Here is a 26,500-nt window from a genome sequence, read left to right as displayed (position 1 = left end):
AAGTTATCTGTCTATCTATCTGCCTGTCTATCTGTCTGTCTGTCTGTCTATCTGTCTATCTATCTACTTGTCTGTCTATCTATCTATCTATCTGTCTGTCTGTCTATCTATCTGTCTGTCTGTATCGATATATATATAGTTATAGGGTCATACGATCCTAATAATTCCGGTACAAGAGGTTTGTCAGCTTCAAGGATGTACAGAGTCAGTATAGATGCCGAAAGGTGGACAACATACGACAAAGAAAGTTTGATAAACCATCAGACGTTACACACTTCGTTCCCCATTGAAATCAATGGAGATTTCAATTAACTGACTGTCGCTGCACCGTGTGTGTGTATTATGTGTGAATGTATGTATATGTATAAAAATGTTATATACATAACATATTAAATGTATACACACACACACACACACACATACACATATACATGTTTGTATACGAATGTAGATACAAACAGGCACACGTTTTAAAAGCTCAATGTTAAACTTAATCCTCGTCCTTAACTGAAAGCTTCGCTCACCCGCTGAAAGACAACTGGTCAGATATTCATTCACCGTCCAGACTCGCGTGTTTTCCTGACAAGCAAGGTGTGTGTTGTCCCCTTCATCAAGAGCAAAGCAAAGAGTAAACGATGGAGCTCAGAACATAGGCAGAGTATAACAAAATGAAGAGCAAAATAATGACGAGTAAAATAGATCTTTTTTGTAATTAAAGTCGTAAATTCCTTTTGAGCAAGTATGGCTTAGACGAATCGGCTGTAAAATAGCGTAAGGCGAACGTAAGCAGAGAATATGATGACGTGAATACAAGAATTAAGGCGTTCAGACTCAAAAGAGATATTTTCCTGCGTAAAGGATTAGAAAAGAATTCGATATACAAGCTGAAACAAGGTAAACGATATTACTGAGAACCGGGTGTGTACAGGGTGTTGATGAATTTAAATAACACGGGTGCAAATCTGCGTTCGACATTGAATTACTTGGCCAGATGGGTACATTCATAATTGTGCCTGCTTATATGCATCGGCGGTGGGCGTGGGGTAAGAAGCTTGCCTCCCAGCAACATAGTTCCGGGATCAGTCCCACTGCGTGGTGGAACCTTGGGCAAGTGTCTTCTGCTGTAGCCATGGACCGACCAAAGTCTTGTGAAGCGATTTGGAAGACGGAAACTGAAAGAAGCACGTATAATATAGACATATATATGTATGTATATATTCATATGTATATATATATATATATATATATATATATATATATATATATATATATATATATATATATATATATATATATATATATATATATATATGTATGTATTCATATGTATATGTATATATATGTATGTATTCATATGTATATGTATATATATGTATGTACATATTCATATGTATATATATATATATATATATATATATATATATATATATATATTATGTGCGTGTGTGTCCGTGTACGTAGATAAGTACATATGTGTGTGTATATTAATGTATGCATATATATATATATATATATATATAATGTATATGTATGAATATATATGTATACATATATGTGCATACACTAATATACAGGCGGTCATGTTTCACATGTTAACCCACAGCTATGTATGCACGGCTACATTATCTTATTTGCTTCTCAGCAATAATTTAACTGGGACCAATATGGTTGGATTAGAAGGGTGTTTAGCTGCTATTTTTAGCATATCTACCGGAGAGGGTCTGGACAATGTTGTTCGGAACATCTGTCAGTCCCTACAAATCTCTACATAACGAACAGTGAAGATATAGGTGGGTGCTTGGGTTTGTGTGTGTGCGCATAGTGTGTAGGTCTGTGTGCGGTGTGTGTGCATATGTGTGCTGTGTGTTTTATGTGTGTGTTTGTGTGTGTACTGTGTGTGCATATGTCTGTGTGTATGCGTATATGTGCTGTGCGTATGCAGTATTTTTGTGCGGTGTGTGTGCGTGTGTGTGCATGAGTGTGTGTGCGCATGAGTGTGTTGCGTGTAAATGTGAGCGTGTATGTGTGTAAGCGTGTGGGTATGTGCTCAGTGCTGTGCGTGTGTGCTATGCGAGCAAGTCTGTGTGTGCGTGCTGTGTTGCGTGTGTGTGTGAATGGGTGTGTTTGATTGCGTGTGTGTGTGTGTGTGTGCGCGAGAGAGAGTGTACGTGTGTATGTGTTTGTGTATGGTCGTGTTTGTGCGTGTGTGTGCATGGGTGTGTTTCTGTGTATTTGTGTGCGTGCGTGTGTTTCTCACTTTTAGTATTGGCAACTGAGTAAATATGTTTTGCTGAAGAGGTTAGATAAGAATGAAACACGAGCCAGGTGTCTTCCCTGTCGCCAGACTTTAGAGAAATATCACCTGAATCACCCTCATCACCTCTCCACTTCCATCTTATATATCTCTATAAAACTGGACGGGCATGGCTGGAAAGCTTTTCGTCGTAGATAGGCTCTTTTCAGGTTGGCTCGAAGCTAAAAAAAAAAAAAAGCAGTGATGAAATAAAATTGACATACGCCCGGGTACGAGTGCTCACCTTGATGGACCCTCATAAACACACACGCACACACACACGTGATTCACACACTCGCAATCATATACTCGCCCACACGCTTGGACACACTCACTCACGCACGCACACGCACACACACATACAGTGATATACGTAACTATACATGCTAACACGCACGCACACACACATTGTCATACACACACGTAACCAGACATATTTATACATAGTGATACACACGCAGGTGTCAGTCACACAAACACCTACACATACACACACATGCTGAAATAGGCATATACATATGCGCGCACACACACATAAATGCACGCATACTCACACACACACATACACACAACCACACACTCGCCCTATCTCCCGAACACACGCGCACCCCCAACACACACTCTAACACATAACCATACATGCTAACACGCACACACACACACACACACACACACACAAACACCACACACACACAAACACCACACACACACACATACTAAGATAGTTACATACATATGCGCACGCACACATACATAAACGAACGCATACTCACACACACACACGTACACACACTCTCACATTACAGCCTTTTCCTCTTTCTCACATTCCTCCGGATTACACTTCAATAGATTCAGTGAACCGTATCGATGTCGCAATCAGCACCGTGACCAAAAACCACCACCAACACCGCAACATAACTGCAACAGCTACCAACACTACGACACAACTCCGCAATCACCACTAACATTACTACATCCAACACCACCTTAATTGCTTCCACTAAGTTAACCTCGGCAAGATTTTATCTCAGAATATAGGCGCAGGAGTGGCTGTGTGGTAAGTAGTTTGCTTACCAACCGCATGGTTCCGGGTTCAGTCCTACTGTGTGACAACTTGGGCAAGTGTCTTCTACCATAACCTCGGGCCGACCAAAGCCTTGTGAGTGGATGTGGTAGACAGAAACTGAAAGAAACACGTCGTATATACCTGTATTTCAAGGGGCCAACCGTGTCACATTTCTGTATCACGCTGAATCTCCCTGAGAACTACGTTAAGGGTACACATGTCTGTGGAGTGCTCAGCCACTTGCACGTTAATTTCACGAGCAGGCTGTTCCGTTGATCGGATCAATTAGAACCCTCGTCGTCGTAACCGACGGAGTGCTCCTATATACATATATATATATATATATATGTATATATATATGTATATGTATATATGATGGGCTTCTTTCAGTTTCCGTCTACCAAATCCACTCATAAAGCTTTGGTCGGCCTGGGAGTATAGTAGAAGACACCTGCCCTAGTAGCCATGCAGTGGGACTGAACCTGGAACCGCGTGTTTGGAAAGCAAGCTTTTTATCACACAGTCACGCCAACGCCTATATTTTGAGTTTATATATATGTGTGTGTGTGTGTGTGTGTGTGTGTTCAATCAGGGTTGATCTGGGTGGGGTGGGGATTAAACAACGACATCACGATAAGAACATCATAGCTGTTACCACCACCACCACCACCACCACCACCACTATCACAACCACAAGCATCACCAACATCATTGTCAACGGCGCCGCCACCATCACAACCACCACCACCACCACCACTTGCAACAGGAAGACACTACAACATCAACAACAACTACTACTACTGCGGCTGCTGCTGCTGCTGTTGTTGAAGACACCTTTATGCGATCGCTCGACCTGCTAGAAATAGCAGAGAAATCTCCCTCACATACCATTCTGTTGGTATTGAAAAGCGAAAGCGCTTAGATAAGACTGTCCCAGGGGATTCCCAGAAAGAAAAAAAAACAAAGAAATAAGAAAGGATGGTCACGACTGGAATGCTTTTGATGATTGTTAGATAAGTCCGCTCGATTGTCACCGTCCCTTGGGTCAAAAAGACTGCAGCAAAACTACTACTACTACTACTACCACTACTACTAGTACCACTACCACTACCACTTTTACTACTACTACTACTACTACAGCGCGGTTAGACGGGAACAAAACTGGGAGGAAGGCGAACACAGCCGACAGAGGGAGAAGTAAAGGGACACACGGACACACATGTAGACACAGGTGTATATAGTCACACACGCATTCGCACACGCACGCATTCTCACACGCACGCATTCTCACACGCACGCGTATACCGGTAATGAGTTTAATATGATATAGAGAGAGGGGGAGAGAGAGGTGAGTGAGAGTGGGAGAGAGAGGGAGAGAGAGAGGTGAGGTGCACATGTGTGTGTGTGTGCGTGTGTGTGTGTGTGTGTGTGTGTCTGAGGAAAGAGGTTTCTGCTCTGCGCCGGTGAATATTGTACAGGTATAGTGATAGATGTCGATAGGGAGTTTGGTTAACCCGCACACGCTCACGGGCACGCACGCACGCTTGTGCGCGCACTCACACGTAATCGCAGACGCGCACATGCACATACACACACACACACATACTCGTACACGCTTATACACGTGTTTACGTGTGTGTGTGATTTTGTGATTGCATGATGTTAGTAGGAATTTATTTGTGTGTGTGTGTGTGTGTGCAGATAGCTACCGATAGGTAGATAGAGAAAGAAAGAAAAATAGACAGCTTGACTGATACATAGATATATATATATATATAAATATGTGTGTGTGTATATATATCTCATTAGCGCTGGATTGAGACCAACTGATACACACACACGCACATATATATATGCGTGCCACACACACGCACACATATATGTGTGTGTGTGTGTGTGTGTGTATTTAGATATAATCACATATGTATTCTCACACGCACGCGTATACCGGTAATCAGTTTAGTTTGATATGGGGAGAGAAAGAGAGAGAGAGAGAGAGGAGGGGTGCTCATGTCTGTGCGCATGTGTGTGTGTGTGTGTGTGTGTGTCTGTGTGTGTGTGTGTGTGTGAGGAAAAAGGTTTATGGAGAGATAGACGGATACATAGAGGTAGATAGATAAATAGATAGATAGAAAAGTAGGCAGGTAGAGCGGAGCGGAAGAAAATAAGAGCAAACGAGGTGAAAAGAAAGATCGATAGACAGATAGTAATAGAGAGAGTGGGGAAGGGAGTGATCGATAAGAGAAGAACGTAGAGAGAGAGAGAGAGAGATAGAGAGATAGAGAGAGAGAGAGAGAGAAAGAAAGAAAGAAACGGGGTAGAAAGAAGGGAAGAGTAGAAAGAATAAAAGCGGGAAGAGAGAAAAATGAAGCGTTTGATTTGTAAAGGGGAGAAGAGAGAGAGAGAGAGAGAGAGAGACGGTGAGAGCCAGAGGTGGTAGCAGTGAGAAAAAGTGATAAAGGTGAAAGTGGGAGCGAGAAGAGTAGGAAGAGGTAAAGAGAGAGAAAGACAAAAAAAAAAAAGAGAAGACAAAGATGTGACGAGAAAGAGAGAAATATAAAGAGATATTGAGTTCCAGGTGAGTCTTCATGGAGAAGTTCTACGATGCAAGACGTTCCAGTTTCGACCACCTCTACTCTTTCTACCTACCCACCTGTTCGGAACCCGGATCCAACGTCGTCTAATTTTTGAAGCCAGTAGGGTGAGATTAGGCTGTTATTTCTAGCCGGAGTGGTTCGCAACCCTTTTACCTACATGAGTTTTCCTTCAGATCTCTTTTAATATGCCTATCCGTGTGTGTGTGTTTGTGTGTGTGTGTGTGTGTGTGTGTGTGTGTGTGTGTGTGTGTGTGTGTGTGTGTATAACAACTGCAGTGTTTATAAGCTATTTAAGAACACACACACACATTTATTCTTTTATCTGCTTCAGTCATTTGATTTCGGCCATGCTGGAGCATCGCTTTTAGTCGATTTATTCTTTGTAAGCCTTGTACTTATTCTATCGGTCAATTTTGCCGAACTGCTAAGTTACGGGGACGTAAACACGCCAACATCAGTTGATGGAGAGACAGAGCCCCACCCCTATATATATATATATATATATATATATATATACGACGGGCTTCTTTCAGTTTCCGTCTACCAAATCCACTAACAAGGCTTTGGTCAGCGTGAGGCTTTAGTAGAAGACACTTGCCCATGAAATTTGGAATTTAGTTCATCTTCCCCCCCCCCAGTATTACATTTGCAGACCACTAGGGAAACTGGAAAGGGGTGGGCGATATTAGTTTGGCCTCTGTCCTTTGATCTGTCCAGTATGGGAAGCTTTAGCAGGAGCTTCCACTCTACACACCTGTCAGGGTCTTTGAAGCAGTGGAGGGAGATACCATACTGCAAGAAGGATTGGGTCCTTGTGGTCGAGGTTGTTTTCTAGAGATATGGGTTCACAAATTTTGGCACGAAAAACAATTTCCAGGGAGAGAAATCAATAATATCGACCCCAATGCTCAGCTGGTACTAATTTTATCGATCCCAAAACAATGAAAGGCAAAATCGACCTCGGCAGAATTTGAACTCAAAGCGTAAAAACGAATTATCGCCAATCATTTTGTCCGGCTTGCTGAATATTGTGCCAGTTCGCCACCTTACGTTTTGTTGTTGGCACTCCGTCGCTTCCGACGTCGAGGGTTCCAGCTGATCCTATCAATGGAACAGCCTGCTCGTGAAATTAACATGCAAGTGGCTGAGCACACCTTTACCCTTAACGTAGTTCTCGGGGATATTCAGCGTGACCCTTTGAATTACAGGCACAACAGAAACAGGAAGAAAGAGTGAGAGAAAGTTGTGGTGAAAGAGTACAGCAGGGTTCGCCACCATCCCCTGCCGGAGCCTCGTGGAGCTCTAGGTGTTTTTGCTCAATAAACACTCACAACGCCCGGTCTAGGAGTCGAAACCGCGATCCTATGACCACGAGTCCGCTGCCCTAACCACTGGGCCATTGCGCCTTGGCAGAATAAAGCCTAAAAACGGACGAATTATCGCTAATCATTTTGTCCGGCGTGCTGAATATTGTGCCAGTTCGCCACCTTACGTTTTATAGAAACATTAAATTGACTGGTATTTTATTATATCGAAGACCCTGGATCTCATTAGCGCTGGATTGAGACCGACTGATCCCTTGTGCAGAGCCTAACAACAGTGACCCTCTCTCTTCTGCATTCTTTCCTTACGAGTCTTTGAGATACAATAAACGGTGAATGGGCAGAACCTATTTCAAAATGCGGTTTTCTTGGCGGTCATACACTGCACCGCACCAAATCTCCACAACTGTCTTAAATATACGCAGAGGCGTAGATGTGTGGTAAGGGGTTTCCTTCCACCCACGTGGTCGGGGAGAGAGAAAAAGGGATCGGCTCTTCACATGGAGAGTTGAGCCGCCTCAAACCAAACAGTAAATGTAACTTTTTCTCGGGTGCAGTGAAGGGGGTTTCTGAGTGTATATAGCAATAAAATGAAGGTGTGTGTAAATATATGCGAGGGGGTGTTGAAAAGTTCATGGTTTTAAGGTTGTCGCGAAAGGCCTGGTTGAAGACACAACCTTCCGAGTTCTTTTAAAGGGGTTAGAAAAACTGAAGGACCGCTGCGATAAGTGTGTGAATCTGAGAGGGGAATATGGTGAATAAAAAATCCTAACTGATTCTCCTTCATTTTATTTTAACCTGTTTCGAGTAGGATGCACATCGCGTCGCCCAGCTTAACACCACCCTATCCACTGCACCACTTCACCCCCTTTGCCCTCCCGAAAATCTGAGAATTCCATTTGTTGCTACTGTTAATAGATTTATAGTGCAATTCAAAAACCAAGGAAAAGAATCAAGAGATTCTCGTCCCGGCCGACCTGGGCCCTCAGAAAAGAAGCTTCACTGTTTGAAGAGAATTGTGGAAAATGAACCCCATTCGAAGACTTCTGACATTGCAAAACAGCTAGACGTTATTCCAAGAACGTGTGTTACATATCTGCGTAAGCTTGGGTATTATGGACGAGCAGCTAAAAGAAAACCTCTCATTCAACTAATTAATATCAAATAAAAGATTTTGAAAATTAAAGGTGTCTATTTACTACCTGCATGTCTGTGTATATATGCATACACACACAAACATACACACTGACACATTGACACCTGCACCTCACCCATACCTTATATATAAGAACCCTACCTAAAATACGTTACCTGACTAACCTGTGACACCTTCTTTTCTCGTTACAGTCATTCCATCGTCCATTAAACTCGGTGCCATCCCATCCATCTGGATTACAACCCCTTCTAATTGTTCCTACCGCGGCAAACGGAAACCTGCCCTCCTTTTGACGATACAGGTAGGTAACATTCCTCTGATTTTTGTCCTTCTTCAATGACAGGGCCTTTTTCACCTTTATCGTTTCTTTCAAAAGACAATTCTGTTCATTTTTACTTTTCATTTATTCCAAGTTTAAATAACCATTTTGTTTCGGAGAAGTCTCTTCAGTGCTACTTCCTTTCCTGTTTGTAACTCTTACTACTCCCCTTGGAGACAAAACCATATTGAAAATTATCGTTAATAAACTTCGAGAAGAAAAACAGAAATTGTGTATGAAACATCCTGTTGATTTGTCGCGGGTATTGAAGAAGACGTGCCACCGTTTCCAAAGTTGTTTGTTCATAAAATAATCCAAAAACAAATAATTTATATTCAGAAAAAAAAAAACTTGTTCAAAACTCCAGATATTCTCAAAGACTTCCATAACGCTTCCGTCGCGACCAAAGAATAATAATAGCAACCATGCGAAGAACTAGAGCCGTCACTTGCAGCTATGTTTTAGTCGCGTGTCCCCGGCTCCCCTTCATTGTTTTATTAGCGTCACGAGCAGACACACACACCTTCTCATCTCCTCCAGGGTGTGTATAGGGGACAGACATTGGTTGCCTCTTTTCCTTTTTATCGGTTTCTAAACTATGAAAGACAAGCTTAGATATTTCGTCTGTCTTTACGTTCTGGGGTAAAATTCCGCTAAATTCGACTTTGCCTTTCGCCCTTTCGGGAATCGATAAATTAAGTACCAGTTGCATGAAGGGGTTGATCTAATTGACTGCCTCACCTCCCAAAAAATTTCGGGCCTTGTGCCTAGAGTAGAAAAAAAAAAAAAAAGACGAAGTTTGACCTCGTGACGATTTGAACTCAGAACATTTAAAAAAATAAAAAGCTAGAAATAAATCAAGCAAACGCTAAAAAGCAACTAGAAACACCGTCTCGGCTTCCCGCCTTAACTGAGGTGGAACATTCATGTTATGGCAGCGACAGAGTTCGAAGTACAGTAGAACCTCGAAGTACGAGTTTTACCATTGTACAAGTAATTTGCTGTACGAGCCGAGCCTCGTGTGAATTTTTTTATTTTGGAGTACAAACGGAATTCTGCAATACGAGCACAGAAATCGTCGCCATCTTTAAGGTAATTCAGTTATTAAAACCAGTTTCTTTTGCATTCTCTTGTATTTTAATCGTCATTTAACATGTTATTATACCTTTTCTGTTTTCAAACGCATGAATAATTATTTTTCAGTGGCTTTGGCGGGGACTGGAACAGATTTAATTATATTTTAGTTAATTTCAATGGGGAAAATTGATTTGTTCAAGGAGTAAATCGTAAGACGAGCTCAGTCATGGAACGAATGAAACTTTTACTGCGAGGTATCACTCTAATTTTATTTATTGGCTTCCAAAATATGAAAGGCAAAGTTGATCTCAGCTGGATTTGAACTCAGAGCGTAAAGAACCATAGCAGAAATCCCACTCTAACGGCTCTGCCAATTCCCTACTCATAAAACTAGCAAATGTAAGCACAAGTTCAGTATCTTCTGCTCTCGCCTCGGACAGACCAATTCCTTATCAGGAAATTTGGTAGACGTAAACTGCATGGAAGCCCGCCGCGCGTGTGTGTGCATGTTTGCTCCATCCATCCCGCTTGACAACCGGTGTTGCTTTGTTTACTTCACAGTAACTTAGCGATTTGGCCAAAAATATTGAAGAATAAGAAACCCCCAAAAGTAATGGAGGTGATTTATTCAACTGGACTCTTTAAGCGATTGCTCCAGCATGAGTGTAGTCCAATAACTTAAGCAAGTGAAAGGTAAGATGTATAAGCGCGAGCGAGCGCACACACATTTTTGAACATAGACTTTATATAAACTTTAACGTACTTTATGCACACAATGTATACATGCCCATACTACAGGCAGGCTTCTGCATAGTTTCCCCTCAGCCGATTTCAGTGACAAGACTTCAGTCTCGCGACTACAATTGTAGAAAGCCATTAGTACAAAATATGGCTGTGAAGCGAACCTGTAGTGCACTCAACCCTGTCTGTGTCTATAGGAATATAATTTCGATTTGTAATGTATATCAGTAGGAAAAATTGACACGGTTGTCTTTATTTCGGCTTTAGGAGACCCGACTATATTACAGGTATTTTAGCTTACTCTTTTACTTGTTTCAGTCATTTGACTGCGGCCATGCTGGAGCACCACCTTTATATTCGAGCAAATCGACCCCCATGACTTTTTTTTTGTAAGCCTAGTACTTATTCTATCGGTCTCTGTTGCCGAACCGCTAAGTTACGGGGACGTAAACACACCAGCCTCGGTTGTCAAGTTTATTAACTATTTTTTTCTACTTACACAAGAAGGAGGAAAAAAAATAAAAAAGAAAAACTGTATAATTCTCTGTTCGGTGTGAAGGAGGCTGTGTGCGGGATTTGAACTCGGAACGTTAAAGGGGAAAAAAGTCATAAAAGTAAGGAGGGGGAAGAGTGGTATATAATGCACTGTTTTACTGTCTGCCGTTTCCACTGAACTTCCTTAGCCTCCATTAAGTAACTTGACAGAGGTACACACATAACAGTCACACACACAAATAGTATGAGCAGGCGGGCAAACATATACACAACTAAACGTATATGCATTCGTACGAGGATAGGCACACACACGCGTACATGCACAGACAAGCACATGCACGCACACACAGTACCGAGTATACATATACAAAGCAGACCTGATCACACACATACATACACACACGAGGAAGCATACATAAGTCTTTCTCAAGCATACATTCACACGCCGTCACCGACGCACACGCACGCACACAGTCGAAGTGACACACACACACGTTCACGCATAATCCGACATCAATACAAAAGCATTTAAACAGACACACACGGAGAGAGAAACGTACACACAGACACAGGGACATACAGACAGCTCTGTGTGTATGTATATGTGTGTGTATATATATATATATATATATGAGAAAGATAAAACGACAGCTAGATATAGAGGTAAAGCTAGATAACTAGACTGACACACACACACATACATATATATATATACACACATACTGGGAGAGAGGGATATATATATATATATATATATATATATATATATGGAGAGAGAGAGAGAGAGAGAGAAACAAACAAAAATGTAAAGCGGCAAACAGTGACAGAGGGATATATATATATATAAATATGTGAGAGAGAGACGGAGTGACAGAAAGCAAGACCGACAGATAGATAAATGGATATATAAGGGGAGATACTCACACACATACACACAAATATAGCGGGAAAGAAAGAGAGAGGCAGATGAAGAGATAAATATACATATAGAGAGAGGGATAGGTAGAGAAAGCTAGACCGACAGGCAGCGATAGAAAGACAGAGAGAGAGAGGGGGAGGAGGGTGTCTAATGCTGAAGCAAGTCAGTTTCTGCTGTGCCACCACCAAAGCCAGTCTCTGGCATTCTGGAGTTCTTCACAGACACTGTTGGTTGGGGTTCGTTTACCGACTGTTTTGACACCGACTTACACTCATATACACACACATACACACGCACACACACACACACGCATACACACATATATACACACATGTATCTATATACGCATAGACATTTAAATATTGCGGTAGATAGGCATACATAATAACGTAGATATATACACATACTGTACATAGAAAAACAAACGGATTATATATACAGATATATATATAAACATATATACAAATACCGCGTATGTATATAGATATACGCACGGCTCTGTACAATAACAAACACTATTCACAATAACAGCCTCTCTCTCTCTATATATATATATATACATGTATGTATATACATACATATATATATACACATGCAAACACACATACATAGCAATTATATGACCATATAAACAGAACGCACGCACACATACACGCAAGTATACACATGCACACACGTACATAAACCAACATTTATATATATATATATATATATATATACACATACATTTATATGAACACACACGTTCATATAAACACACACACTAGAGTACACACGCCGTGTTTGTTGTTGTAGTGGTTTTATGCGCGTACACACACGTATGCATACACCACACACACACACCACACACGTTAACAACAACAGCAACACCTGAGTGTCACCTGCACCTCGTTAATTGACGGCTTCACACTCACACACACACACGTATAGATATACACATATATATACACACAAACATACACATGTATATACGCGTCACAACATCTATACCCACGGATCCTATTGTCATGGGGACGCCCGACGCTGCTGTCCTTGTTTCACTTCGGAGCCGCCGGAAATTTAGCTGGTCATCACCACTGTTATCATCATCATCATCATCATCGTTATTATCATCATCTTCATCATTGTCATCGTCTTCGTCGTCAGCATCACCATCATCATCATCATCATTAGTCTCATCAACACCAGCGTCGACGTTGTCCGCGTCGTCGCCCTTAAACATGCATTATCAATATAAAAACAACAGCAAAAACAACCACCACCACCACCACGACAACAACAACCACAATAACAAACGCCAAATTTCTCAACACAAAACCCAATATGACTGCAAGCAACAACAACAACAACATCAACAACAACAACAACAACAACAAACACAACCTCACCAACACCAAAGTTACCACTGTCAAGGCTTCTACCCAAACTGGAGGAAATACCCGCTTACTTTAAACGGTTGGAGACAGCTGGGGTGGTTACCTACCACCTGGTTATTATTATTATTACTGTTCTCATTAAGCACACCTGTATTTATTACACCTTGTACCGCAATGGACCTACTCGATAAGGTACAAACAAAGGAGAATCTCCAAGAGGTAGGAATCTAATTCTTTGATTTATAAACAAATTCTCAACACAACTTTAAATGTTGTTATTAATTTTTTTAATGGTTTACCTGAAATCAAAGAAGGAGAGGTTGTTGTTTATGATTCCATGTTTTAGGGGCTTCGTAATTTGGATGGGTGGAGGCCTGAGGTTGGACCCTCACCTGAGTGCTTCCAAGAGAGTAAACTCGCCGCTTGATGCCAGCACCAAAGGCCAGGAAGTTCTCGGCGTTAACCCGAACATTAAAAGTACGAAGTCCTTACTTTGTGTTATTTAAACTGGGTTGGTGTCCCGTTTAAATGTACCGACTAAAAAGAACTCAATTAATATAAGCATATAAACCTATAAAAATACCAGTAAACTACTGGGCGTTTATAATTGTCGCCTTCCAACCACTTGTACCTGTGATGATAATCAATATTTTTTGTGTTTTCACACACTTTTATTGATTGTTCGATGTAAACAGAGAACCTGTGTGCGTGTGTGCGCGCTCATGTACAGTTTGTGTGATTCGGTGGCTGTGTATGTACCTGTGTGTTTATATACATGTGTATATGTGTTGATGTACATGTGTATATGTGTTGATGTGTATGTATGTGTATACGAGTGTGTATCTATATACGAGTATGTACGTGCTTGTGTGTGCATACGTGAGTGCTTGTGCGTATATACGCGGCTTGTTTATATATACGTATATTCGTGTATGAATGTATGTATGTATGCATGTATTGTTGAACGTGTGTATATCTCTATATAAACGTGGATCTGGACAGGTGTGTATATGCATATAGATAGCTGTGTGTGTGTGTGTGTGTGTGTGTGTGTGTGTGTGTGTGTGTGTTCATAGTATTTCAATTTTTTGGTACAAAACTATACATAAACGAACTTAAGTGTGTGTGTATATATGCGTGTGTGTGTGTATATATATGTATGGATATACACACGTGTGTGTATATATATATATATATATATATGTATGCACATACATACATACATACATACACAGATGTACGATTAAAATATTCCATAATGCAGCCTCGCAGACAAGTGTAAAAAGCCACATGTATATAGTGGGAGCCGCTTAATATAATCACTAATATTATCAGTTACTGTCCTTAAAGTCAGTGACTCCCAGACTATTTAAATAATGATCAACCGGTTATTATCATTATTACTATTATTAGAAGCCGGTAAAAGTTGTCGAGGTTTCGTTCTAAAGTGATCACATTAAGCGGCTTTCATTGTTTTCAAACTGTCCTATCAAACGGTTGACGAGATCAGATCAAGCAAAACCGGTATTAGGTTGTTTCTATACCTTGTGTGTGTGTGTGTGTATATATGTGTGTATGTATGTATGTATGTATGTATGTATATATATATATATATATATATGTATATATGTGTGTACTTAGTAAATTTCAACTCCAACCATCCGGTTTATGTAGAGTAAGTTTGAACCGATTAGTATAGTCGATACCAGTGATTCCCTGCGGGTATTTACTTTGTGTTTGAGAAGCATAAATAATAACAATCCTTTCTGCTGGAGGAACAAAGCCTGAAATTTTATGTGGAGCTCGCTAGTCGATTACACCGACCCCAGCATTTCACTGGTACTTAATTTATCGACCCCGTAAGAATGAAAGGCGAGGGTGGAATTTGAACTCAGAACGTAGCGACCGGCGAAGTACTGCTAAGCATTTCGTCCAGCGTGTTAACGGTTCTGCCACCTCGCCGCCTTCAATAATAATAATAATAATAATAATAATAATCTTTTCTTCTCTAGGCGCAAGGCCCGAAGATTTTGGGGAGGATGGGGCCAGTCGATTGGATCGACCCCAGTACGCAACGAGTACTTAATTTATCGACCCCGAAAGGATGAAAGGCAAAGTCGACCTCGGCGGAATTTGAACCCAGAACATAAAGACAGGAGAAAGAAATACCGCTAAGCATTTTGCCCGGCGTGCTAACGATTCTGCCAGCTCACAGCCTTTAATAATAGTAATAATAATAATAATTTCAGATTTTAGCACAAGGCCAGCAACTTTGAGTGAAGTGAATTGGTTGGTTACATCGGCCCCAGTGTTTTGAACTCGGAACGTAATGAATCAGAAAAAATAGCCGCCGGACAGTTTGTTCGACGCGCTAACTATTCTGCCATTTTTAAATAGTTTCAAATTTGGGCATAAGGTTAGCAATTTTAAAGGAGGGGATTAGTTGAGTACACCGGCCCCAGCATTTGTTTGGTACTTTATCGATCTGAAAGGATAAAAGACGAAGTCGACCTCAGCAGAATTTGAACTCAGAACGAATGCGGCCAAGTAAATATACTTGCGACGATCAACCGATTCCGCCAGCTCACTGCCAGGAAATGGTTTCTTGTTTAAGCAGATTTTAGGGGGAGGGGGGTTTCATCGATGCCATAGGCCCCCAGTACTTCACTGGTACTTTATGTGATCGACTTTGAAAGGTGAATTTGGTTGTGTTAGAGTCGAACGAAATCCCGCTAAAGCACATTGTCCGACGATCAAACGAGTCTACCAGCTTAATTATTGGAAGATACAATACACACATACACTTGTGTGTGTATATATGTGTGTATATATATATATATAATGTATTTTATATTGTGGTATATAATTAAGTTTATTTTTCAATTCATTACAACTCCAAGTTCATCTCCTTTGCTCGCCACCCCCCACACACACGCACAAACCATTTCCTGTTCTTCAGGTAATGAATCAAATGGAAGCCTTCCTGCTAAATGCTAAATGATTTTAACATTTAACAGGAAAACCTGGATTTAATTCATTGCTTGATGATCCGGAAACGGCGAAACTTTTTGTTGGGAGGCGACCGAAAAATAATGCTGCAATTAAATTCATACATACATCTAACCACTTATATATATATATATATATATATATATATAGTGTGTGATGCTGATGTATTGAAAACTTGGGAAAGAGAACTTAGCACTAAATGCCATCAGAAAATTTTAGAACGTAGTTCATTAGTTTTGTCCATCAACGGTTAAAAGTTCAATCCTGGCTGGGGGCGCTGTTTGACTTTCATCTTTTCGTGATAATAGTCACTTTGGTGGCTGGTAGTGTTGATATTGTTCTTGGTGATGGTGGTGGTGGGGTTTGGATTTTCCTGGATCATTAGTATCCAACAAGTATTATAACAGAACATATTTGGGCGAGACCATTAACGGATTCGTTAAACGTGTTAGACAAACTACCTTTGCACGATTTCTAGCTACGGTCCTTTATGAGTTCAAATCCCGCTGAAATCAAAATTATCTTTTATTTTTGTCAGTGACGATGTAATTGAATAATTCCTTACCTATCACACTTTAAAGACCCGTGCTCATTTTAGATATTAATATTTCTTTAAAATCTTTACAGCCCATTCCGTTGTGAGTTCAAATATTGCCGAGGTCAACACTCCCGTTCTGGTGTTTATATAAATAAAGCACCTTTCGCCTACTCGGGTCAAAATATACTGGACGAAGATCCAAATGCAGGTTCTGTACTTTCTATTCTGCTCATATTGTGCTTTTGACGCGAAAGTGTTTGGAAATACCTACACCCGTATATAACTATGTAGACCGATAGAATGACATCTGGAAGCGGGCACAGATACGTGAGGGGGTGACCAATGTTGAGGCTGTGGTGGTTCTCTTGATGGGCCTTGGACGGCGACTCTCTTCTTAAACCTTTTGAAATATATGTATTTAGTATATATATGTGTAGTATATATATATATATATATATATATATATATGTGCTTGTTTTTCATTTCCTTCGCTATGTATTTCCACCCCATCGACACTTCATGTAACCTGTTCCTAAAATCTCCCCCTGCTGCAATGAAAGCCGATTATTCAAAATTGTTAGAGGGGCAGACAAGTTGTGGCACAGGGCCAGAAATTTCGGAGGAGAAGATCAAATCGATTACATTGACCCCCCCCCCCCCCGTACTTCACTGGTACTTATTTTGTCGCTCCCGAAAGTGTGAAAGACAAATTCCACCTTGGCGAAATTTGAACTTAGAACGTAAAACCGGACGAAATATCGATAAGCATTTTGCCCGGTGTGCTAACGATTCTGCCAGCTTGCAGCCTTCGACTGCTTAAATACTGGGTTCGAATCCTGCCATTGTCAACGTTCTTTTTCATCCCTCTTTCATTTAGAGTCAAATAAATCAGGTACCAGTCATGTCCTGGGTTCGATGTAATTGATATACCCATTTTCTTTCAAGAACTGCTGGCCTTGTGCCAAAAATCAGAAACCATTCTGTCAACCGGCAGACTTGTTAGAGAGTCGAAGAAAACGCCATTGATAATTTCTTTCGGTTTTCTGCGTTCCGTGTTCAAATCTCGCCGAGGTCCACTTCACCTTACACCACCTCGAGGCCGATTAAATAAAGTACTAGTTATGCAGTGGTGGTGGCAGTGGCGGGCGATCTAATTGACTACTCTTTTCTCCACAAGGTCCAGGCCCTCTACCTAAATTTTAGAAAACCTCGTGATTATTATTATTGCAGTGAGCTGGCAGAGTCGTTAGCACGCCTGGCGAAATGCTTAGTGGTATTTCGTCCGTCTTTACGTTCTGAGTTCAAATTCCGCCGAGGTCGACTTTGCCTTTCACTCTTTCGAGGTCGATAAAATAAGTACCAGTTAAACACTGGGGTTGATGTAATCGACTATCACCCTCCCCACTAATTCCAGGCCTTGTGCCTATAGTAGAAAGGATTATTATTATTATTATTATTATTATTATTACTATTATTATTATTATTAGGTGGTATTTACATTCATGTCTTGACATTCTGATTTTAAACCCTCTCTGGGGTCAATATTACCTTTCATCCTTCCAGGATCGATAAAATACCGATTCTATATCGGGATCCCGGTGACCGACCGTTTCCGAAACTTTTGGTCTTCTCCTTATGTTAAAAATCAGTAAAGGCTACGGATTGAAAGAATCGTTTGACCGATTACGAGTTCGTGAGTTCAATACCAAAGCTAGACGATGCTTTGTTTCATGTGAGAACCTTCATCTCATGTGGTTCCACTCAACTCCGTTGTAGAGGTATGCCTCCCAGACTTTTAGCTCCTCCAAATCTTGCGATATAAGACATCATCGGTCCTTAGTGGCACACTGGTCCAATCATTGCCCTGCAAATATTTTCCCTTTCTTTAAAACGTAGTACGGAGTGCAATTTGGGGTGATAGGGCTGCTATTTCTAGTAGGCTGACTAATCACATACAGGCTACCTTTTTCCTTAGCTCGTTAAACCGGCCTTGTGGCCTTGTGCTTATCTTAGATATCGTTATTGGATATAATAACCAGTAGAGCGCCGGACGAAATACCTTTGCGCTGTTGCGTTTCTTTAATATCTTGATTTTGAATACTGCAGAGTGGGGATTGGTACAATAAGATACCAGCAATATACTGGGGGGTATAATGATTAATATACATATAATGTTTCGTCAAAGTTTGTGTATCCGTGTGCGCAAATTAGCAATCGTGATCACTGCAGAAAGAAAACAGACGTGATGGGCACAACTGGAAGCCTTGTTGATCAACAATTTATAGGAAGTTAATTTTTATTTACTTTTCTTTCTCTAACGATTCTCATTCTGTGTTCGAATCGCACTCCCGTCAGGTTTTTAGTTTTATCCTCTAAAGATTCGAGGGAAATAAATACCAACTACATGCTGGGGAAGGCGAACGATTAAATCGATGAAATCCATTCCAAAAGTGTGTGGTCTTATGATGCCTCTCTAAAGAATTCATTATCACCGAGATCACTGAATCGGCAGAGCATCGAGCGAAAAAATGCCTGGAAGTAGTCAATTACGATTCACTACATTTTGAGTTCGAATTTCTGCTGAGGTTAACTTCGGCTTTCATCTTGAAGGAATCGATAAAACAAAGCACCAGACGTCTGTTTAGTCAATATAATCGAAGCCTTCCTCTCATTGCCATACTAAATCGTTGGCCTTGTGCCTATGTAGGAAAGAATTATTATTTTTGAATTACTACGGTTCTTTACGTTCTGAGTTAAAATCTCACCCAAGTTATCTTTATCATTCGTTTGGGATCGATTGAAATAAAGTACCTAGCAAGTATTGAGATCGATTTAACCCACCATTTTCTCCCCGCAAATTCCTGGTAACTGACTTTCTGCCTATCTTAATAGTGAGGTGACAGAATCGATGGACGTGCGGCGAACAAACTAGAAGAAAACCCCATCACCGGTCCGGATGGTGGGAGGGCGGTACCAGCAATATACTAATATCGAAAGGTGGCGAGCTGGCAAAAACATTAGCACACCGGGCGAAATGCTTAGCGGTATTTCGCCTGTTTTTACGTTCTGAGTTCAAATTCCGCCGAGGTCGACTTTGCCTTTCATCCTTTCGGGGTCGTTAAATTAAGTACGGGTTGCCTATTGGGATCGATCTAATCGACTGGCCCCCGCCCCAAAAAATTCGGGCCTTGTGCCTAGAAGAGAAAAAATATACTGATATCGATTTTTATCGATCACACCCTACATCATCATCATCACCAACCCCTGACGGTTACCGGTTCTAGTCGTGGGACTCATAAATCCTGTTACTCAGTATCCATGACATACAACTGAACGAGATCATAACACTTCCCATGGACGGGACGCTAGTCCATCGTGGGGCTTTTACTCAATTACGGCTGAGAGGTGCAATGAAGTATTTCGCTCGAAGACAAAACGCACTACTCGGTCCGCGGACCGAAACTGCGACCTTATCAGTGCAACACTGTAACCACTAGGTCTTCATTCTAAATGTTGTTGTTAGTGGTGGTGGTGGTAGTAGTATTAGTCTGATAGAATTCAGACTACGAACGTCGCAGTAACTGGATCGAATCGATCAAACGGCAATTTAAATTCAAAGACAATCTCATATACAGTAATCCTTCGCCATATCACTGTTCACCTGGCGATTCCTCCGTTGTGTTGTTTTGCATTTATGACAAAATAAATATATACAAATTATAAGAATAATAAAAAAAAAATGCAGTACTGTTTGTACTTCACGGATTTTCACCTATTGCGGGGGCTTTTGGAACATAACACCTGCGATAGTCGAGGGTTTACTATATTGTTGTCATGTTTTCTCACGTTCGATTCCGGGTGGGGATAACAAGTCAATACTGCGCCCACCTTTTCGAAAATTGGCGAAAGAAATAAATGAAGGTTTATTCCAACGAAAGTTACGACCAATTGTTGATGTTTCACCTTCGGATCCAGTAGACTTTATCAAATAGCTTTCCAATTATGACTATCCCGTAGATTCATAACTCATAGTGTGACTAGAATTACGAGTTCCTCCCTATTTGAAAATACAAAAGTTAGAAACTTTAGCTGCTGTTTCTAGCAACTGATGTGTTCCCGCATACACTGGATCTTGTGTGTGTACGTGTGCTTATACATACTAAATAACGGTTTAATCATATACAAAATGTACAACTATTAAGTAACTGTGTGTGTGTGACTTAAGTCAAGCCTCGTACACACACACACATATATTCGAGAAAATATATGTATAATTATATACATACTAAATAACAATGTATTTATGCAAATTAAAATACTGTATGTATATGTATTCATTTAATAATCGTACACACACACACACACACACACACACACACAATATCGGTGCTGAATATCTATGCGTGTGCATACCAGAATTTTTAAAATCTAAATATTTATATGTAAAAATATAATGAATATGTGTATACATGCAAATTATATATATATATATATATATATATATATATATATAATCTTGTTTCACTCATTAAACTGTGGCCATTCTGTGTATGTACGTGTATATATATATATATATATATATATATATATATATACATACACATACATACACATATATATCTGTATATATAATACATATCATGGATGTATATATTTGTATGTGTATTTGTTGTATATATTATATATATATATATAATATTTGTATATACACTATATATATATCTATCCGTTATATTGTTATTAAACCATGTTAATCCTCAATGATTAAATGAGATCCATTTGTGACCACCCCCAACTGTCCCAAACACATCCAGCACTTTATAATCTATAGAGCTCATAGTTTATGAAACATAATTTGAGGGAGAATTATTTAGTTTTTCTAGATTGTTTCTAGTTGTATAAACAGCAATGGCACCTAGCAGTAATACACGTGGGTTCATTTATTGAAAGCTATCTAATCAGTTGAGTTTTTTTTTGTTTTTTTTTTGTAAGGTCTGTCAAGGAATGTGTAGGGTCCCAAGAATTATGGCGTATGTGGTGAAAGATCAGCGAAGAAATTAGGGTAGGGTTTCTGTATGGAACTCTATTAGATTTCCTTGAACGACCGAAACAAATTCAGTAACGTACGTCTCAGAAACGTCTGTATATATTTCAGACAAATATGTGTAATGTGTACACACTCACACACATATATATATAAAATCACATTTAATAGACACTATTAGAAAAGAGCTAACAGTTTCACACTTTAAGATATATTAAATTCATTGATTTATATAACATGCCCTGTGTGTATATATATATATATATATATATACCATGATGTGATTACATCTATATTACAATATGTACTTATATATATCATAAATATTTGCACACACACACATATGTATTGCATATCTAAGTGTAGGCTTACACACACACACACACACACACACACACACTCAAATGTGTGTGTGTGAAGGAGGGGGGTCACTGTCCTATTAAACATCGGTAATATATTGGGGGTAGGGGCAATGACCAGAGCTGTGAATACACCGCTGCGGGTGCATATTATTCGACAGTATAACATGCGTTCTAGGGCATAATATCAGAATTAACTATCGTCGGATGCATTCGAACATTCTCTCTTTATCTCTCTCTCTCTCTTTCTCTCTCTCTCTCTCTCTCTCTCTCTCTCTCTCTCTCTTTGTCGCTCTTTTGATTCGAGTCAAACTATTGTTTGATCGAAACATATATTCATTGATATGCTGATTGATTGATTTATCGATTCGCTACAATTGCTTTTATAGTGAGCATTAGTGAAGAGAATTGTCAAGTTATGAACTCGTTCACGCATACACACACACACACACACAGACGTGTATATATATGTATATATATATATATATATATATATATATATATATATATATATATATATGCATGCGGGAGCGATATTGTCACATACAGATATTATGTGTACGTCACCAAATCTTCTTATGCGATTATATATACATAATATATATATATATATATACGCGCATACACTCCTCTGTGTGTGTGTTTATACGCACACAAGCTCGTAGAAATCACTTATTAATCACTCGGTCATTCTAGCGTGTGTGTGTTTTTGTATATGTGTGCATATGTTTGTGCGTTTGTGTGTGTGCATGTTTGTGTGTGTGTTTTTGTGTGTTTATGTGTGTGTTTGTGTGTTTGTGTGCGTGTGCGCGTTATAGACAGAAAAACGGTGAGAGATGGCGATTTAACCAGATTATTGGGCGAATGGCCAGACAGGTAGATGGCCAGATCGACAGGTAATGATTGATAAATAGCGAGGTAGGCAGTGATTGATTGATTTTTAAATATATCCTTCGATATAAAAATAGATGCCGATATGCCGATCTAGTAATAAAAATATCTTCCTCCACACAAAACAAATTGCCTCCGCATGGCCGCAGTTCAATGGCCGAAGCGATGTATTCTTTTACTGAGTTCAACCATCAGATCGCGGCCATACTGGGGCATCGTTTTGAAAAATTTCAGTCGAATGAATCGAAACAAGTAACTCATTTTTTTTTAGAAGCATGGTGTTTATTCTATCGGTTTACTTTTGCCGAACCGCTAGGCTACGAAGGCGTAAACACACCAGCATCGGTCGTCAACCAGTGGTACACACATACACGTGTATGTGTATATATATATATATATATATATATATATATACACAGGGTGATTCAAGAGTCTACTTACATAGGAAAAATTTATTTTTTTTATAAGAAACGGTTTATAAGATCCCCTAGATCCCCTGATTTGACCCTTCTTGATTTCTATCTTTAGGGGCATTTGAAAGGTATGGTGTATCGTGAAAAGATAAAAGACCTAAATCATTTGAAGGAACGCATCGCCAACTCATTTATGCACGTATCACCAGATGTGTTATTACAAGTTCTCAATGAGTGGAGTAAATGTGTTGCAATGTGTATTCAAAACATTGGTAACCATAGAGAGCCTGTTAAATAAAAAAATAAACTGTTCTTATAAACTGTTTCTTATAAAAAGATAAATTGTTCCTATGTATGGCGTCATTTGAATCGCCCTGTATATACGACGGGCATCTTTAACCAAATCCACTCACAAGACCGACCCGAGGCTACAGTGGAAAACATTTTCGCAAGGGGCCACGCTGTGGTATCGAACCCAGAATCATCCCACCATATCCCTCAATATATACAGGGTGTCCACAAAGTCTGGCTACCTGGGGATTAATACATACTTTAAGAAATTATTTTTTCTTATATTCAATTATTTATGTTATGATTTTATTTACTCCATGTACCCAAACCTTGTGGACACCCTGTATAATGGTATAGTCCTCAATATCAAATTACATATTCTTTCAAATTTTCTCACAAAGCCTGCAATTTTGATTTGAGGGGTGGGGTGAGCCTGTTACATTGATCCCAGTATTTAATTGGTGCTATATTTGATCGATTCCGAAAGGATCAAAGGCTTAGTCGACGTCGGTGGAATTTGAACCCAGAAACTATAGAGTCGGAAGAAATATCAGCGACGCATTTTGTTCGCCGCGCTCACGGTTTGTAAGGACGGAAGAATACCGTGTATAAATGGATATATATTCTTTTATTTATTTCAGTCATTTGACTGCGGCCATGCTGGTGCACAGCCTTTTAGTCGAACAAATCGACCCCACGACTTATTCTTTGTAAACTCGGTACTTATTCTATCGGCCTCTTTTGCAGAACAACTAAGTTACGGGGATGTGCGGTGGTGAGACGGACACACACACATATACACGACGGGCTTCTTTCAGTCTCCGTCTACCAGTTCCAATCACAAGGCTTTATTCGGCCTAAGCTATAGAAACTCTCGCGCAAGGTGCCACTGCGTGGCACCGATCTCGGAATCATGTGTTTGGGAAATAAATTTACTACACAGCTACCTTTGAATACACACACACACACACACACTCTTTTATCTTCTATATGTGTAACTATTAATGAACTTCACCATACCGGCATGGCTGAATCGTTAAGTATATTGCATCGCACGTATGAGGTCGCGGGTTCGATTGCACCTCGCGGCATTTTAGATAATTTTTTTTTTTTTGCAATATCTTTGCGTAAATTCGAACCCAGTTAGTGGAATTTGGTAAACGGGTACATCGGAGAGTTTACCCGTAATTCCCAAAGATTCTGCCTAAGGATTGCGATATGGATATATATATATATATATGGAACTGCAGAATACTCAAGCAGTTGAAGCTTCATTCCACGCGTACGTAGTTCATTTGGTCGAACTAAGTCATCGTCGCCAGCGACGGAGCTTGCTTCTTCAGTGTGTGTGCGTATGACAAATATGTCGGTGTCCACGTATTTGTGTATGTGTTGACACACACACACACGTTATTTACTTCAAAAACAAGCATTCCAACCGCGACCATCTAAGCTGTTTGTTTCTTGAAGTTGAGTAATTAATGAAACAATACCCTTCCTTTTAAGTGATAGGAATGCAACTTTAATGAGATTTGGCTGCTATTTCTAGGCTGTCGGTTGACCATAACACTTTTGTGTGTAAACGTTTCATCGTGTAAATGTGTGAGTGCATATTGCTGTACAGTGTGTCCTTATGTGTGTATGCATGGTCTTACATCTACGTGTGTGTATGTGTGTGTGTGTGTGTCCGAGTGTGTCTGGTGAAAGAACGACAATGGACGAATTAGTTGCGTAATGGGACTTTGGAAATATTAATATATATATATATATAATAGTGTATGTATGTATATTTGGATACAACTTTGTGAATGTATATACACATTCGCATATGTGTGTGTGTGTGTGTATATACAGTTCTGCCCGTTGCGACTCGAGTTAGAAAATAAAAATATCGAAATAAATGGGGGAAAAATATAAATATCGATCTCTATATATCCATATATCTATCTCTATCTATCCCCATCTATCTATCTAAACAGATGTTGTGTTTGTGCACACATATGTATATGTAAAGTCCGATGGGTGGGGGTAGCAGGCCGGAACTGCGAAGTCACTATCACTCCTTTTGAATAATAAATATGTATTTTACAAAACGTATTGAGTTCATCTTCAGTTTAGTGTCTAATAGTTTTCATTAGAAAACAATTAAATCTATTAACATATACATGTATATATTATGTACAAGACTGTACATAATATTTTGTAGTGAACAAATAAGTGTATATATTTGCGTGTGTGTGTGTGTATATATATATACATATATCTATAGATAAATATATATACATCTATGTATGTGTGTGTAATTATATATATATATATATATATATATATATATATATATATATATACACATTAAATCTACAATAATTGTGTGTATACGAAAGTAGTTCATAGCTTTTTAAATACGATGCCGGTTAAAACATACCTAACAATATATATATATATATATATATATATATATATATATATATATATATATATATTGTTAGGTATGTTTTAACCGGCATCGTTTTTAAAAATCCATGAACTACTTTCGTATACACACAATTATTGTAGATTTAATAGATAATTATAATCAAAATTTTCAGTAGTGC

The 26,500-nt window shown here is 39.6% G+C and overlaps 1 protein-coding gene across 2 annotated transcripts in view; it reads left to right on the top strand.

Moving 5' to 3' along the window:
• The window catches only part of LOC106867589 (periostin), a 1,103,508-nt gene that overhangs the window by 199,439 nt on the left and 877,569 nt on the right, over positions 1 to 26,500 (top strand). The window contains exon 2 of one of the 2 annotated variants that reach the window (XM_089342140.1): positions 8,626 to 8,735. Coding sequence is in view for 1 of the 2 variants with exons in the window: in XM_089342139.1 (XP_089198265.1) it covers positions 12,948 to 13,580 (633 nt within the window). In the remaining variant the exon portion in view is untranslated. Of the gene's footprint in view, positions 1 to 8,625; positions 8,736 to 11,333; positions 13,581 to 26,500 lie in introns of those variants that run through there. The other variant, XM_089342139.1, reaches the window with a different exon arrangement.

The sequence above is a fragment of the Octopus bimaculoides genome, chromosome 25 (assembly GCF_046866305.1).
Source record: "Octopus bimaculoides isolate indiv1 chromosome 25, ASM4686630v1, whole genome shotgun sequence".
Classification (NCBI taxonomy): domain Eukaryota; kingdom Metazoa; phylum Mollusca; class Cephalopoda; order Octopoda; family Octopodidae; genus Octopus; species Octopus bimaculoides.
Note: the sequence above shows the minus strand (reverse complement) of the source record. Positions and strands in the feature narration are given on the sequence as shown.